The 15,362-nt window shown below is 37.8% G+C and overlaps 1 protein-coding gene and 1 non-coding gene across 12 annotated transcripts in view; one reads left to right on the top strand and one right to left on the bottom strand.

Moving 5' to 3' along the window:
- WDR70 (WD repeat domain 70) overlaps positions 1-15,362 on the bottom strand; it is a 382,962-nt gene that overhangs the window by 52,984 nt on the left and 314,616 nt on the right. For all 11 annotated transcript variants that reach the window (XM_065546168.1, XM_045393640.2, XM_005556746.4 and 8 more), the window contains 3 exons: positions 9,855-9,954; positions 6,320-6,404; positions 4,425-4,563 (listed from right to left, as the gene is read on the bottom strand). In XM_065546168.1, coding sequence (XP_065402240.1) covers positions 4,425-4,563; positions 6,320-6,404; positions 9,855-9,954 — 324 coding nt within the window. The remainder of the gene's footprint in view (positions 1-4,424; positions 4,564-6,319; positions 6,405-9,854; positions 9,955-15,362) is intronic.
- LOC123574183 (U6 spliceosomal RNA) lies at positions 7,010-7,116 on the top strand. Its single transcript, XR_006699081.1, has one exon. It is a non-coding gene; the product is annotated as a U6 spliceosomal RNA (small nuclear RNA).

Here is a 15,362-nt window from a genome sequence, read left to right as displayed (position 1 = left end):
TACTCACTATCACAAGAACAGCACAGAAAAGACATGCCCCCATGATTCAATTACATCCCACCAGGTCTTTCCCACAACACATGAGGAGCTACCATTCAAGATGAGATTTGGGTGAGGACACAAACTATTTCAGTGTATAATTTGAGGAAATGCAATTAGACTACAAGGGAAATGTCTAAAAATTTTAGCAGAGTTGTAAAATGTGTGCAAACATTGTATGGTGAAACAGCAAATGTTAAAGAAACATACACCGTCTCGCAGCAAACAGACTTGAGAATCTCTACACTGAACACAGAAAGGAAATTTTTCAGAGAATATGACAATGCAGAGAACAGAATTAGAACAAGTTTTGGGTTTTTAAAAAACTTTGTTTCAAAAATAATTATAGAAAAGGCCCTTGCTGCATTTTTAAAAAGCTATGTTTTTGTGAAGATAGTTTTTAGTTAATATGAATAATTGCAAAGATCGTTAACATCTTCTGACTGAAAACAATGTTTAGCTCCATATACATATACTGAGCCTGGTGTTCTAGAATATAAGCATGCAGGGGTTTATTCTGTTTTAGAAGAGAGCGTGGGAAGAGCGTAACCAATTATAGGTGTTCAGTAAATCTAGGACAGACATAATACCACCGTTGTCTGTGCCTTAGTCAAACAAGTACACTACTAACTGCTGATATTAAGAATCTGACATGCTGCCTTTTATGCAAATTAAAACACACAGCTAAGTTCCTTACTACCGTGGAGTGTGGTATTTCCAACACAAAATTATAAAAGAGGTGTTTTTTGGCTCTTCAAGCAAAATGTTCACCTTTTATTCATTCAAAAAAATATATTTATTTATTTTTTACATTCCAAGAAGACGTAAAACTTGAGACAATAGGTCAAAGGCACTGTTAAAAGCCCTTTTATTTAACAAGCATTCCAATATATAAACAGAAAAATGATACTATTTGATGTTAACAATAACAATAAGCCCTCACCCTCACTAAATCAACAATTTAATAGGACTCCTCAAGGGGTGTGGTTTTGTTCCTATTTGAAGTTCTCTCTTCATCCATCTATTAAAATAGATCTCATAATTTGTCTTCTGACTTTTCTAAGATGATTCAATATTGTATGTTCTATTTATTTAATGAAACTTCTCCTTTCTTAGCTTCTTTTCATTTGCTCGTCTCTTAAATGATGATGTTTCTTACGGCTCATTTTTCTATCCTTTATTCCCTTACCTTAACCAAACTCATCAGCAATCAACATTTCAACTATGCACTATAAATGTTTTTACCTGTTCACTCTGATGGTAGTTTCTTTTAAAAGAAACTACCATCAGAGTGAACAGGCAACCTACAGAATGGGAGAAAATTTTTGCAATCTACTCATCTGACAAAGGGCTAATATCCAGAACCTACAAAGAACTCAAACAAATTCACAAGAAAAAAACAAACAACCCCATCAAAAAGTGGGCAAAGGATATGAACAGACATTTCTCAAAAGAAGACATTCATACAGCCAACAGACACATGAAAAAATGCTCATCGTCACTGGCCATCAGAGAAATGCAAATCAAAACCACAATGAGATACCATCTCACACCAGTTAGAATGGCGATCATTAAAAAGTCAGGAAACAACAGGTGCTGGAGAGGATGTGGAGAAATAGGAACACTTTTACACTGTTGGTGGGATTGTAAACTAGTTCAACCATTATGGAAAACAGTATGGCGATTCCTCAAGGATCTAGAACTAGATGTACCATATGACCCAGCCATCCCATTACTGGGTATATACCCAAAAGATTATAAATTATGCTGCTATAAAGACACATGCACACGTATGTTTATTGCAGCACTATTCACAATAGCAAAGACTTGGAATCAACCCAAATGTCCATCAGTGATAGATTGGATTAAGAAAATGTGGCACATATACACCATGGAATACTATGCAGCCATCAAAAAGGATGAGTTTGTGTCCTTTGTAGGGACATGGATGCAGCTGGAAACCATCATTCTTAGCAAACTATCACAAGAACAGAAAACCAAACACCGCATGTTCTCACTCATAGGTGGGAACTGAACAATGAGATCACTTGGACTCAGGAAGGGGAACATCACACACCGGGGCCTATCATGGGGAGGGGGGAGGGGGGAGGGATTGCATTGGGAGTTATACCTGATGTAAATGACGAGTTGATGGGTGCAGCACACCAACATGGCACAAGTATACATATGTAACAAACCTGCACATTATGCACATGTACCCTACAACTTAAAGTATAATAATAATAAATAAATTTTTAAAAAAAATGTTTTTACCAAACCTGTCTTCTTTCTCTTATGCACCAAACTTATTAAACCATCTGCATACTGAGTATCTCTACACAGAAGTCCTATAGGTATTTCAAGCTCAACATATCAAGAACAGAATTCACTTTCTTCCAAAATCTGCTTTATTTTATCTCTATGTATTTTTATGTCAATGAACATTCACCCAGTCTCCCAAATTATAAATTTCTGGCTTCATCTACACAGACTCACCAAATCTTATAAAACTAAACTTTATATTTCAACAAGAATTAATCATTTCAAAACTTAGATCTGAATGTGTCTTCCTTTGCTTTTAAAAAAAAAAAAAAAAGACACAACATAGTCATTTTCTTATTGTATACAAGACCAGTTTTACCTGACTCTAGATCTCTCTCTCCTGCCTCACTCTCCAAAGACACACCTATGATCTACAATATGCCTTACTTGCACTTCCCAAGTATATCTCTCACTCATTCAATGAATATTAAGAGCTATCTATGTGCCAGGCACTGTTCAAAGCACCAAGGATACTGCAGTGAACAAAAAGTTTCTGCCCTGTGTGACTTACATCCTGGTAGAAGACAGACAAAACCAAACAAACATACAATATATGAGGGGCGGTGGTAAGTACTATGGAGAAAAAGATCTACCCCCAAAGTAACACAGAGAACAAAAATGTATCACACTATGAGACACTGATTTTTCCAGCAAACAGCATGTTCTTCCTATAAACTACAGAAGCCCAGCATGTCCTTAAAAGTGCAATCATATTGTCTACATTCCTTAATTTATTTACAGTTCAACTTAAGCTACAATTTAAAAATACATCAAGTGTGATACTGAAATGTACAGTCATTTAGAGGCATAGTAGAACACTGCTTATATCTGGAACAAACGATTACAATAATTTTACTTTCTGAGATGAAAGTTGATAGATTCGATTGTTTTCTTTGATTCTAGTGTTTTAGTTGGCTCCTAATACACCCAGAAAAAGCAACGTGAATGCTGGCACATTTCAAATTATGTCATGAGATTAGAATCTATTAAACATAAGTACTCATGTAGAATTAATCTCATTGTTATTTCACTTTGCCTATAATACTCTAACTATACTGTGGTTTTACATTCAGAACCTGCAAATTAAGACTTCATAATAATACTAGAACATTAGAGACAGGAGTTTTTTGCTGGTGATTTAAAAACAGTTGTTCAATTGTCTGAGTCACTTAAGTGCATAATATGTCTCAACTGTCTACCAAGATCTGAAACAACTGGAAAAATCTACATAACAACACTGTTTAAGATACAGGACATTATTAAAAGATTTGACAATGAGCCAAAGAAAATGTACACAGACATTAATTGGCCTGTTTCATACTGAGAAAATTACAATGATTTGCCTTACCACGTAAATAATAATATACAGTTTAAAGGAAGTCAAATTTTCCTCTGGGAATTTTCATTCTTATTGTATAACATGTGGCTCCAGTCTCAGTCTCAGGACATGAACAAATGAATGAATGAACAAGTGAATGCTGGTGTTTTAGTGTTCATATAAATCTGTGAAGAAAAGTAATGTTTTTTCTTTCAAGTGTAGAAGTTAAATCTGAAATGTTTTAAATTTCCAAATAACTAAATAGCAATTAAGTTCAGTGCAAGCTGAGTCTGACTTTAATGACTACAACCCACACAAGCAGAGTTCTGTCAAAGTTTTCATGGTTTCAAGAACAATGTTAAACTTCGTCACTTCTTAACCTTTCACTTCCGTCGACAATCCCTAGATCCTCACAAACATGCCCATTGTGGGATGCTCCTTTCTGTATCCTACATGATGATCATCTTCTTCCCTCCTCAATTTGGTTGGTAGAGTGGGGAAAACATCTCAGGCCCAGCTGAAATTCCTACTAAAGTGCAGGCCCATAGGAAATACGGGTTGTGGAAAGGGATAGGGTAGATCAGCAGTCCACCACATACTGATAACTCCTATGCTAGAGTGAAAAGCAGTTATCACCGTGCTCTCAGGGCCAGGGCTTATGTTCTACTTAACAAACAAAACCAAAAGATGGGTAAGAGGAAAACTTTATGTATTCTCAAGGCTGAGGAGAAAAGAATATACATACCGCATCTGTGATGTCTATTTCATACACCCTTTGGAAAGTCCTACGCTCAAAGAAAACAAGTTTGCCGCTGCCACATCCTCTTTGAACAGATGTACCAGTGACTATGAGCTTATCATCTGGACTGAAACAGCAATCAGTCCTACAGAAAAAAAGAGTTTATGAGTATAAGCTTATGATCTCCACAACAATCCAGCAATAATTAGTGAATTAAATAAAATATAAACATTGCTGTAATAAGAGCTAACTCCTATATAGGGCTTATGAGTCAAGCACTTGCATTAATTTGTTTAATCATCACAATAATCCTATGTGATAGTTATTACCCACATTTTACTGATGAGGAAACTGAAGAAAATAATTTAATTACACCTTGTACATGGCAACACAAGTAAGTAGTGCAGCTGGGATTCAAACTTAGGCAGTCTGACTCCGGAATCTGTACTTTTCAACTTCTACGTTGTAATGTTTTTTAATGTAAAGGGAGTGTAAAAAAATCAATATAGACATTAAGAGTGTCTACAGACAGATACATGACTAATGTCTAAGTAAAATGATTACTTTGGCCATTTTTTTAAAAACTATTTTTACTAACACCACTACCATCACCCTCAAATAATTTGAGTTACGTCAAGTTGAGCACCATGAAATGAGCCACAGGTTGCACTGCTGGAACCTAATTGATGGCTATGATTCCAAGGCTCTTGTTGTTAGCAGTCTGGCCATCTGTTTGCAACTAATCTAAGACATGACCCAAACAAGTTATATAGTTAGCATTACTTGCAGCAGGTATAAAAGCTCAAAAAATTATCATCAGTTATAAACTCATGTTTGTTTGTTTTAACATAAAATGCCATGGGCAGCAGACCATGTTAGAGTTAGTACCACATTATCATACAGTTTCCTTCACTTGATACTTCCATTATCTTCATGCTCTTCTCTGTTGATCATTATTTCATTTCTACCAAAATAGAACAATTTGCCTAGGTACCAACTATAGGACTCAAAGGTCAAGTTTTACCTCAGCTGCTTCAAGAAAATCTTTAAAAGTTTCAGGTGCCAGTTTAGTAGATTGGAGATAACAGTGTTCAGCAAGACAGTCTGAACAAGTGAAGCACGCTGAATTACTGATTTGAATGATTTAAAAAATGAGAAAATGAGCTGTACCATAAATGCTCAGTAAATATTAAACACTACTTTGATGGTATTAGAGCTCAGTGTTTTTTTTTTCTTTTTTTTTTTTGAGATGGAGTCTCGCTCTGTCCCCCAGGCTGGAGAGCAGTGGTGCAATCTTGGCTCACTGCAAGCTCCGCCTCCTGGGTTCATGCCATTCTCCTGCCTCAGCCTCCCGAGTAGCTGGGACTACAGGTGCCTGCCACGAGGCCTGGCTAATTTTTTGTATTTTTAGTAGAGACGGGGTATCACCATTGTTAGCCAGGATGGTCTCGATATCCTGACCTCATGATTTGCCCGCCTTGGCCTCCCAAAGTGCTGGGATTACAGGCGTGAGCCATGGCACCCGGCTGACTGGAGCTCAAATTTTTAAAAACCACAAATTTTAAAAGGCCTACCTTGCCATTTATACAATATTAAAAGAACTGAATCTCTTAAAATATATTTTACTACCCCGACTTATGCGTGCATACAATACACACAAACACATGAATAAATCAAATACATAATTTTAACTTCAAAAAAGTGAAGTCTGAAGAATGTGTTTTTTATATATATATTTTTTTATATATATATATATATATATATTTCAAAAAACAGATTTTGATCACTCAAGTCTCTTTTCCAGAAGATCTAAAAGACATACGATATAAATTAACATTAAGGTAAAAGTACTTCTTTTCCATTCTTCTATGCCGATCAAATATTTAAAATATGCTACTTACATTGGGAACATGGTGGGAAGACCCGAGGCTGAAAAAAGTGGCTTGTTAAATTGTCGGATGTCCCATAATTTTAATGAATCGTCACCTGACAGAGGAATGAGGGGAAAAAAAGACAGAAAAGTGAATTGTGCAAAAAGAACTCGCTCCCAGTTTAGTGTCTGCTACACTTAATGTACAACTATAAGGAAGAAAGGGAAGGGGAAGGGGAGAAAGAGGGAAGAAAGAAAGGCAGAAAGAAGCTAGATTCACACAAGCATGTTTTACTTTTTTAACTGTTCAGAGAGCTTGAAAACAGCAGTCGCAAGAACAGTTGAAAGCTATTTGATAATGAATTGGGCTTCCAGAAATTACTTTCCAGATAGATGCAAGCTAGAAGGAACCCTGGAGAATCTACTCTAAAGTATGATATTAGAGCAGATGGTAGTTCCCCTGTGGTGTATTTGAGCATACATTACTTCTTGAGAAGATTTTAATTTAACAGCTATCAGGACTGAAAATAGTTCAATTCACAACAGATTCCTTTTCCCACTGGTGAGTAAAGCTATCCATTAACATTAATAAGGGTGAGCCATGTGATTCCCTTCCCTCCAGTGTAATTCTACCTATAGCTATCATTCTTCACTTTGCTGGGGAGTACAGCTTTACCAAGCCGTTTAAAGAATAATGAATATTTTTAAGGAATCACTTTTCGTGCTCGTTTTGGCAGCACATATACTAAGACTGGAACGATACAGAGAAGATTAGCATAGCTCCTGCACAAGCATGACGTGTAAATTTGTGAAGCATTCCATATTTATTTAAAAAATAAATTCTAAAAAATCCCTTTTTAATATTTCTATAAGGCTAATTCCTGAACAGAACAAAAGCCAAACTCATATAAATAATGTTTTTGCTGTTCTTGCTCCCCAGTGCCCACAGCTGAGACCTGCCTCAATCCCTTGGGTCCAATAAGGAATGAGAATCAGGTGCAAGTGAGGAGAATAAAGAGTTCAGTAAAAATCCCCATTTTTACAGTGAAGCTTCCTCTGAAACCCAACTTTTGGCAGGTGCACTAATCCATAACTGGCTGGACGCAGGACCTGCTTGTACTGGGAGAACTTTGTAAGGCTCACCTTTGGAATGTTACTTTATTGCTTTTAGTCTTTTTTTTTTTTTTTTTTTTTTTTGAGATGGAGTCTTGCTCTGTCACTCAGGCTGGAGTGCAGTGGCATGACCTCAGCTCACTGTAACCTCAGCCTCCAGGTTCAAGCGATTCTCCTGCCTCAGCCTCCCGAGTAGCTGGGACTACAGACATGCGCCACTACATCCAGCTAATTTTTGCATTTTTAGTAGAGACACGGTTTCATCATGTTGTCCAGGCTTGTCTCAAACTCCTGGCCTCAAGTGATCCACCTGCCTCGGCCTCCCAAAGTGCTGGGATTACAGGTGTGGGCCACTGCACCCGGTCTGCTTTTAGTCTTTAAAAAAAGGTTACACATCCCCACAATCTTCAAATAATAAGAAAACATTAACCTGTATTAATTCCATCTAATCCAGAGGTTATGCAGCTAGCAGAAGCACCTTGTAACACCCTGAGGACTCTGCTGAATAGACTTCCACCTGCCATACTGTATACATCCAGGAAGGAAAATGATGGAATACAGTATACATGTGGTATTGACCAATTAAGTTATCCAAAAGCGTGTGTGTGTGTGTGTGTGTGTGTGTGATGGAAGGGAAAGGTAAGAAGTGTGTGTGTGTGTGTGTGATGGAAGGGAAAGGTAAGAAGTGTGTGTGTGTGTGTGTGTGTGATGGAAGGGAAAGGTAAGAATTGTGTGTGTGTGTGTGTGTGTGTGTGTGTGTGTGTGTGTGTGTGATGGAAGGGAAAGGTAAGAATTGTGTGTGTGTGTGTGTGTGTGTGTGTGTGTGTGTGTGTGTGTGTGATGGAAGGGAAAGGTAAGAATTATCACCAAAACGGCTTTGACTGAAATAGAGTTACTTTTATACTTCTAAGGGAGTAATTATCGACTGGGTAATTACTCAGTTGAGTAATTATGGGCTCACCTATTTTATCACCTGTGAAGAATTTTCAAGCTACAGTCTCCCTTTTTCCCCTCTTCTCCCCTAACTCCACCTCAGAGACTTGGATATACCATCCCAAAGATGCAAGAGTGGATGTAAGAATTCCTAAGTGGAGCATTCACCATTTGAAAACTTTCCCAGGGGATTCAGATACACTCTTGGGATGAGAACCATTGTTTTAAAAAAAGAATATACAGAATTTTAATTGGGAGTCATCTCTGAACTCAAGTAGCAGGTTAGAATTGATGGACCAAAATACATATTTTGTACATATCCACATTTGCCATGTGTATCACAGAGAATTACATGTATATGTACTTTGATTTTTTTAAGTTATGCAAATGAGAGTAGTTTAGATATAATAGTAAAGTTTCCCTAAAGAGAATCTGAATGAGTTCCCAAGGGTAAAAGGACAGGGACTAGTTAAATTGAGGGGAAAGCTGTGCCACTTCTCTTGCCTCTCTCTTCACTTCCACTATCCTTTACACTGGGTTGTAAAGTCTTTCAGGAAAAGGATTCTGTCTATGATGTTTACAGATTATACCCAGCACCTAGCATAATGTTAGCTCATAGTAGATGTTCAATATACAGTAGTCGAGTGACTGAATAAATAGCTAAATATAGCACTGTTAGATTCACCTGCCTAAAATGTAGCTCCTCCCTTGGCCTACAGAATAAAGGCTATATAAGGGCCTCTGTAGCATAGTTGCCACCTACTTACCATGCTATTAGTATTTCTTTTCTTTATGTGATATTTAAGACCCTCTGTAACATGGCTCCAGCCTACTTACCATGCTATTTTTCTCTTCCCACAAATGGGTCTATAGGAAAATCTTCAGCTATGTCCCATACTCTCCCATAATGCTGCCTTCACTATTCTCCATCTCCTTCTATCAATACACAACCTATCTATGTGATAAAGATTTAGCAAAAAATTAGGAAGCTGTACCCAAGCATATGCATATGGATAAGTAAACTTACAATATGACCATATAGAACCATTTTTGAAAATCTCATCTAGATATAGACTTTTTAAAAAAAACTAAACTGGGTTAGTATTTGAACTGGGGAAGGAAAAAAAAAAAGCAATGGTCAAGCAACAAATAGAAGACTTTGAAGTAACAGATACAGAATTATAAAATGGTATAGAAAGAATCTAGGTGATCATCTATAAACTTCCCAAGGTAGAAGCAAAGATCATTTTTGTGGAGGCTTCAAACTCTTATGGAATTTGAATCTAAATGAAAAACTTAGGCAAAAAATAAGTAAATATTTAAACATTTTACTTGGTAATTTTTAATACAAACAATGTTGCAAAGTTGGAAATGTATTTTAATGAAGAAATCAGACTGGCAAAGGTGCATTAACAAAAATCACAGCAAGCTTTACTAAGCACTAGGGTATTATTGTCATATTTGTTAAAGATGGTCGTTTTATATGGAGAAATACATCAAAAAGAAAGTTTTTAACCTACCTCCACGAGAGGCAAGGACATTACCATCATAGGAAAAAGTCACGCAAGAAGTGTCTGTGCCCGAGTCATGAGCCTGTTTATAGTGGAACTTAGGATGAACCTATTCACAAAGACAAGGAAAGTGTTAACATCTCACCTGAATTCAGAAGAGAACACTTTTGTGGCAAGAACATTTCACTTTATCATGATGAAAATGATACACACCTATAAGCAAAGTACTAATTTCATGTGATTATAACTTGCTTTAAAAAAAAAAAACCTAATGGCTTTTCAAAATATCCATTTGCTTTAACAAAGAACAGAGAAGGTAAGTCCTAATAGTAGATATTTTTCCAGATTGCCCTAGCAAGCTCTGTACAAGACAAGACTACAATAACTTCTTCATATTATGCTTATAAAGTTATTGGGTCAATTTCCTGTATTTATCTGAAAGAGCAAATATAAATCAAAATTACAAATTAGCACATTATTTATTTACCCCAAAATATTTATTGTATTCCTAGGATATGCCATACACTCTGCACATGGTTGAAGGTCTTGAACTATCCTTAATGTGCCTGTGGAATGAATAATGATAATAGTAACAGCAGCTAACCCTTATACAATGCTTATCATATCCTAAGCACTATATGTCTTCCTATCTTGCCTATTTAGTCCTCACAATCACTCTGTAAGTTAGGTTCTATTATTACCATCTCCATTTTATAGTTTGAGAAACTGAGGTACAGAAACTTAAAAACCTTGTCCAAGGCCACACAGTTTGTAAGTAGTAGACCTGGGGGTTTGAACCCAGAAAGACTATTCTTAAATACTGAATTACAATCCTTCTCTTACTGATCTATCTTAATAGTATTTTTATTTCTAATGTTGTTTCTACACAGTTAATGACTTGTAATTCTACTATACCAATCTTGCCACTCAGTTATGACTCAGCAACCAGTACAAGGTACTAGAAGTCAATTACGTCAAAAAGCATGGTCTACATGAACAAAGACATTTGGTCCATTAAAAACTTTGTCCCCTACATAGCTGTCATTAGTAACCTCTATAATAGCTGTGTGTGCGTGCGTGTGTGTGTACCTGCGTATGCACACACACATGCCATGCTGGCTAATTACACAATGGTTCTGGGCCATTACCAACTTTCTTAGGGTAATTCCATAGCGAAAGACAGGGGCACTGCTGGTAATGACACGATGTGAGTCCCTCCTGGGAGCCACAGGTATGGTAAAGCAAGTGAGCTCATCTTCATTGTTCTAGTAGCAACCCTTAATGAAGAATGAGTCACAAAACAGAGCTTGTGCACTTTGCCCTCCAAATAATATCCCTGACACCCAGTCCCTGGGCTTACACCTAAAAAAATCCAGTAATGAGGAGTACACCACCTTATAAAAGCAGGCCAGTTCATTTAAAAAAATAATAATAATCTGCATATACTAAGTGAAAACTGGCTTCTCAGTTCTTCCTCTGGGTAACAGTCTTAGAATTTTATATTAGCGATCATGCTTCCATCTTTCATAAACACAAATAATTCATTGATTCAATTTTTTTTTATTGGACATCAACTGTATGTATTGCAGACATTCAGTTAAGCAGAGAAAACACAAATGAGCTGAGATAAACACAGCTTCTCAAAGACTGGGCAGTCCCCAGAAAGGATACAGATCAACACAGAGAGTGACAAGTGCTACAAATGGGGAAATACAGAGTAATATGTAAGTACTGAGGAGAAGGTCCTAACCCAAACTTGACAATGAGGGAGAAAAGCAGTAAAGCAGAGACCTAACAGATAAAGTAAAAGTTAGCAGTTGCAGGAGCAGGAGGTGAGGGCAAGAAAGAGTATTTCAGTCAGAGGGTACTGCAGTGTGGTAAGCCGAATTTTTACTCTTGTGACCTCTGCACCCTAGTGTGATGTCCATGAATACCCTATATGGTCAAAGGAGCTTGGCAGGTGTAATTATGGTTACTAGTCAGCTGACCTTAAAATACCTTGGATTGCAGGTGGGGTTGAAGCAGTTGCATGAGCTACAGTGCCGACAAGAAAGTCACAGAAATGTGATGGAAGAGGAAGTCAGAGAAATTTGAGACATGAGAAGTGTTTAACATGTCAGTATTGGCTTAAAGATGAAGGAGACCACATGTCAAGGAAACAGGGATCTGAATCCTGCCAACAACCATTGAGCTTGAAAGAGGACCCTGAGCTTAGACTGAGAGTCACATACCAAGGCAATACTCTGATTTTAGCCTGGTGAAACCCTGAGAAGAAAATCCAGCCACACTGTGCCAGACTTCTTACCTACAGGAATTGTGAGAAACCAAAGGCATGGTGGGGAAATGATATGAACAGGCCCCAGATATCAAGGCCGTAGAAGCCATGGGATATGGTTTGGATCTGTGTCCCCACCCAAATCTCCTGTCAAATTTTAATTCCCAATGTTGGAGGTGGGACTTGGTGGGAGGTGACTAGATCACAGAGATGGCTGCTTATGAATGGTTCAGCACCAGTCCCTTTGGTACTGTCCTCATGATAGTGAGTTCTCATAAGATTTAAAAGTGTGTGGCACCTCCCTCCCTCTTCACTTGTTCCTGCTCCTGCCATGTGAGATGCCTCACTCCCCCTTTGCCTTCCACCAAGACTGTAACTTTCCTGAGGCATCCCCACAAGCCAAGCCGATGCCAGCATCATGCTTCCTGTATAGCCTGCAGAAACATGAGCCAATTAAACCTCTTTTCTTTATAGACTATGCAGCCTCAAGTATTTCTTTATATCGATGGGAGAACAGACCAATATACCATATTAAGAAGCTCAGATTTTATCCTGAAGGCAAAAGGAAGCTGCAAAAGGAGTTTAGGCAGTTTACCCACCAACTTATCATTTACATTAGGTATTTTCCTAATGCTATCCCTCCCCCAGTCCCGCACCCCACAACAGGCCCCAGTGTGCGATGTTCCCTGCGCTGTGTCCAAGTGTTCTCATTGTTCAGTTCCCACCTATGAGTGAAAACATGCAGAGTTTGGTTTTCTGTCCTTGTGAGTTTGCTGAGAATGATGGTTTCCAACTTCATTTTTTTATGTCTGCATCTTTTTTATGTCTGCATAGTACTCCACGGTGTATATGTGCCACATTTTCTTAATTCAGTCTGTCACTGACGGACATTTGGGTTGGTTCCAAGTTTTTGCTATTATGAATAGTGCCGCAATAAACATACGTGAGCATGTGTCTTTATAGCAGCATGATGTACAATCCTTTAGGTACATACTCAGTAATGGAACTGCTGGGTCAAATGGTATTTCTAGTTCTAGGCCCTTGAGGAATCACCACACTGTCTACCACAATGGTTAAACTAGTTTAAACTTCCACCAACAGTGTAAAAGTGTTCCTGTTTCTCCACATCCTCTCTAGCATCTGTTGTTTCCTGACTTTTTAATGATCGCCACTCTAACTGGTGTGAGATGGTATCTCATTGTTGTTTTGATTTGCATTTCTCTGATGACCAGTGAAGATGAGCATTTTTTCATGTGTCTGTTGGCTGCATAAATGTCTTCTTTTGAGAAGTGTCTGTGTTCATATCCTTTGCCCTTTTGATTGGGTTGTTTTTATCTTGTAAATCTGTTTGAGTTATTTGTAGATTCTGGATATTAGCCCTTCGTCAGATGGGTAGATTTTCTCCCATTCTGTAGGTGGCCTGTTCACTCTGATGGTAGTTTCTTTTGCTGTGCAGAAGCTCTTTAGTTTAATTAGATCCCATTTGCCTACTTTGGCTTTTGTTGCCGTTGCTTTCAGTATTTTAGTCATGAAGTCCTTGCCCATGCCTATGTCCTGAATGGTATTGCCTAGGTTTTCTTCTATGGTTTTAAGTCTAACATTTAAGTCTTTAATTCATCTTGAATTAATTTTTGTACAAGGTGAAAGGAAAGAATCCAGTTTCAGCTTTCTACATATGGCTAGTCAGTTTTCCCAGCACCACTTATTAAATAGGAAATCCTTTCCCCATTTCTTGTTCTTGTCAGGTTTGTCAAAGATCAGATGGTTATAGATGTGTTATTTCTGAGGCCTCTGTTCTGTTCCATTGGTCTATGTATCTGTTTTGGTACCAGTACCATGCTCTTTTGGTTACTGCAGCCTTGTAGTATAGTTTGAAGTCAGGTAGCATGATGCCACCAGCTTTGTTCTTTTTGCTTAGGATTGTGTTGGTAATGCAGGCTTTTTGGTTCCATATGAACTTTAGTTTTTTCCAATTCTGTGAAGAAAGTCATTGTTAACTTGATGGGGATGGCACTGAATCTATAAATTACTTTGGGCAGTATGGCCGTTTTCACAATATTGATTATTCCTATCCATGACCATGGAATGTTCCTCCATTTGTTTGTGTCCTCTTTTATTTTGTCGAGCAGTGGTTTGTAGTTCTCCTTAAAGAGGTCCTTCACAACCCTTGTAAGTTGTATTCCTAGGTATTTTATTCTCTTTGTAGCAATTGTGAATGGGAGTTCACTCATGATTTGGCTCTCTGTTTGTCTGTTATTGGTGTATAGGAATGCTTGTGATTTTTGCACATTGATTTTGTATCCTGAGACTTTGCTGAAGTTGCTTATCAGCTTAACAAGATTTGGGGCTCAGACGATGGGGTTTTCTAAATATACAGTCATGTCATCTGCAAACAGGGACAATGTGACTTCGTCTTTTCCTTACTGAATATCCTTTATTTCTTTCTCTTGCCTGATTGCCCTGGCCCAGAACTTCCAACAGTATGTTGAATAGGGGTGGTAAGAGAGGGTATCCTTGTCTTCTGCTGGTTTTCAAAGGGAATGCTTCCAGTTTTTGCCTATTCAGTATGATACTGGCTGTGGGTTTGTCATAAATAGCGCTTATTATTTTGAGACATGTTCCATCAATGCCTGGTTTACGGAGAATTTTTTGCATGAAGGGCTGTTGAATTTCATTGAAGGCCTTTCCTGCATCTATTGAGATAATCATGTAGTGTTTGTCTTTGGTTCTGTTTATGTGAGGGATTACATTTATTTATTTACGTATGTTAAACCAGCCTTGCATCCCAGGGATGAAGCCGACTTGATCATGGTGGATAAGCTTTTTGATGTGCTGCTGGATTCAGTATGCCAGTATTTTACTTAGGATTTTTGCATCAATGTTCATTAGGGATATTGGTCTAAAATTCCTTTGTTGTTGTTGTTGTTGTTGTTGTTGTGTCTGTGCCAGGCTTTGGTATCAGGATGACGCTGGCCTCATAAAATGAGTTAGGGAGGATTCCCCCTTTTTCCATTGATTGTAATTGTTTCAGAAGGGATGGTACCAGCTCCTCTTTGTACCTCTGGTAGAATTTGGCTGTGAATCCATCAGGTCCAGGACTTTTTTGGTAGGTAGGTTATTAATGATTGCCTCAATTTCAGAGCCTGTTATTGGTCTGTTCAGAAAATCAACTTCTTCCTGGTTTAGTCTTCTGGGGGGTTGTATGTGTCCAGGAATTTATCCATTTCTTCTAGATTTTCTAG

This window comes from Macaca fascicularis, chromosome 6 (assembly GCF_037993035.2).
Source record: "Macaca fascicularis isolate 582-1 chromosome 6, T2T-MFA8v1.1".
NCBI lineage: Eukaryota > Metazoa > Chordata > Mammalia > Primates > Cercopithecidae > Macaca > Macaca fascicularis.
Note: the sequence above shows the minus strand (reverse complement) of the source record. Positions and strands in the feature narration are given on the sequence as shown.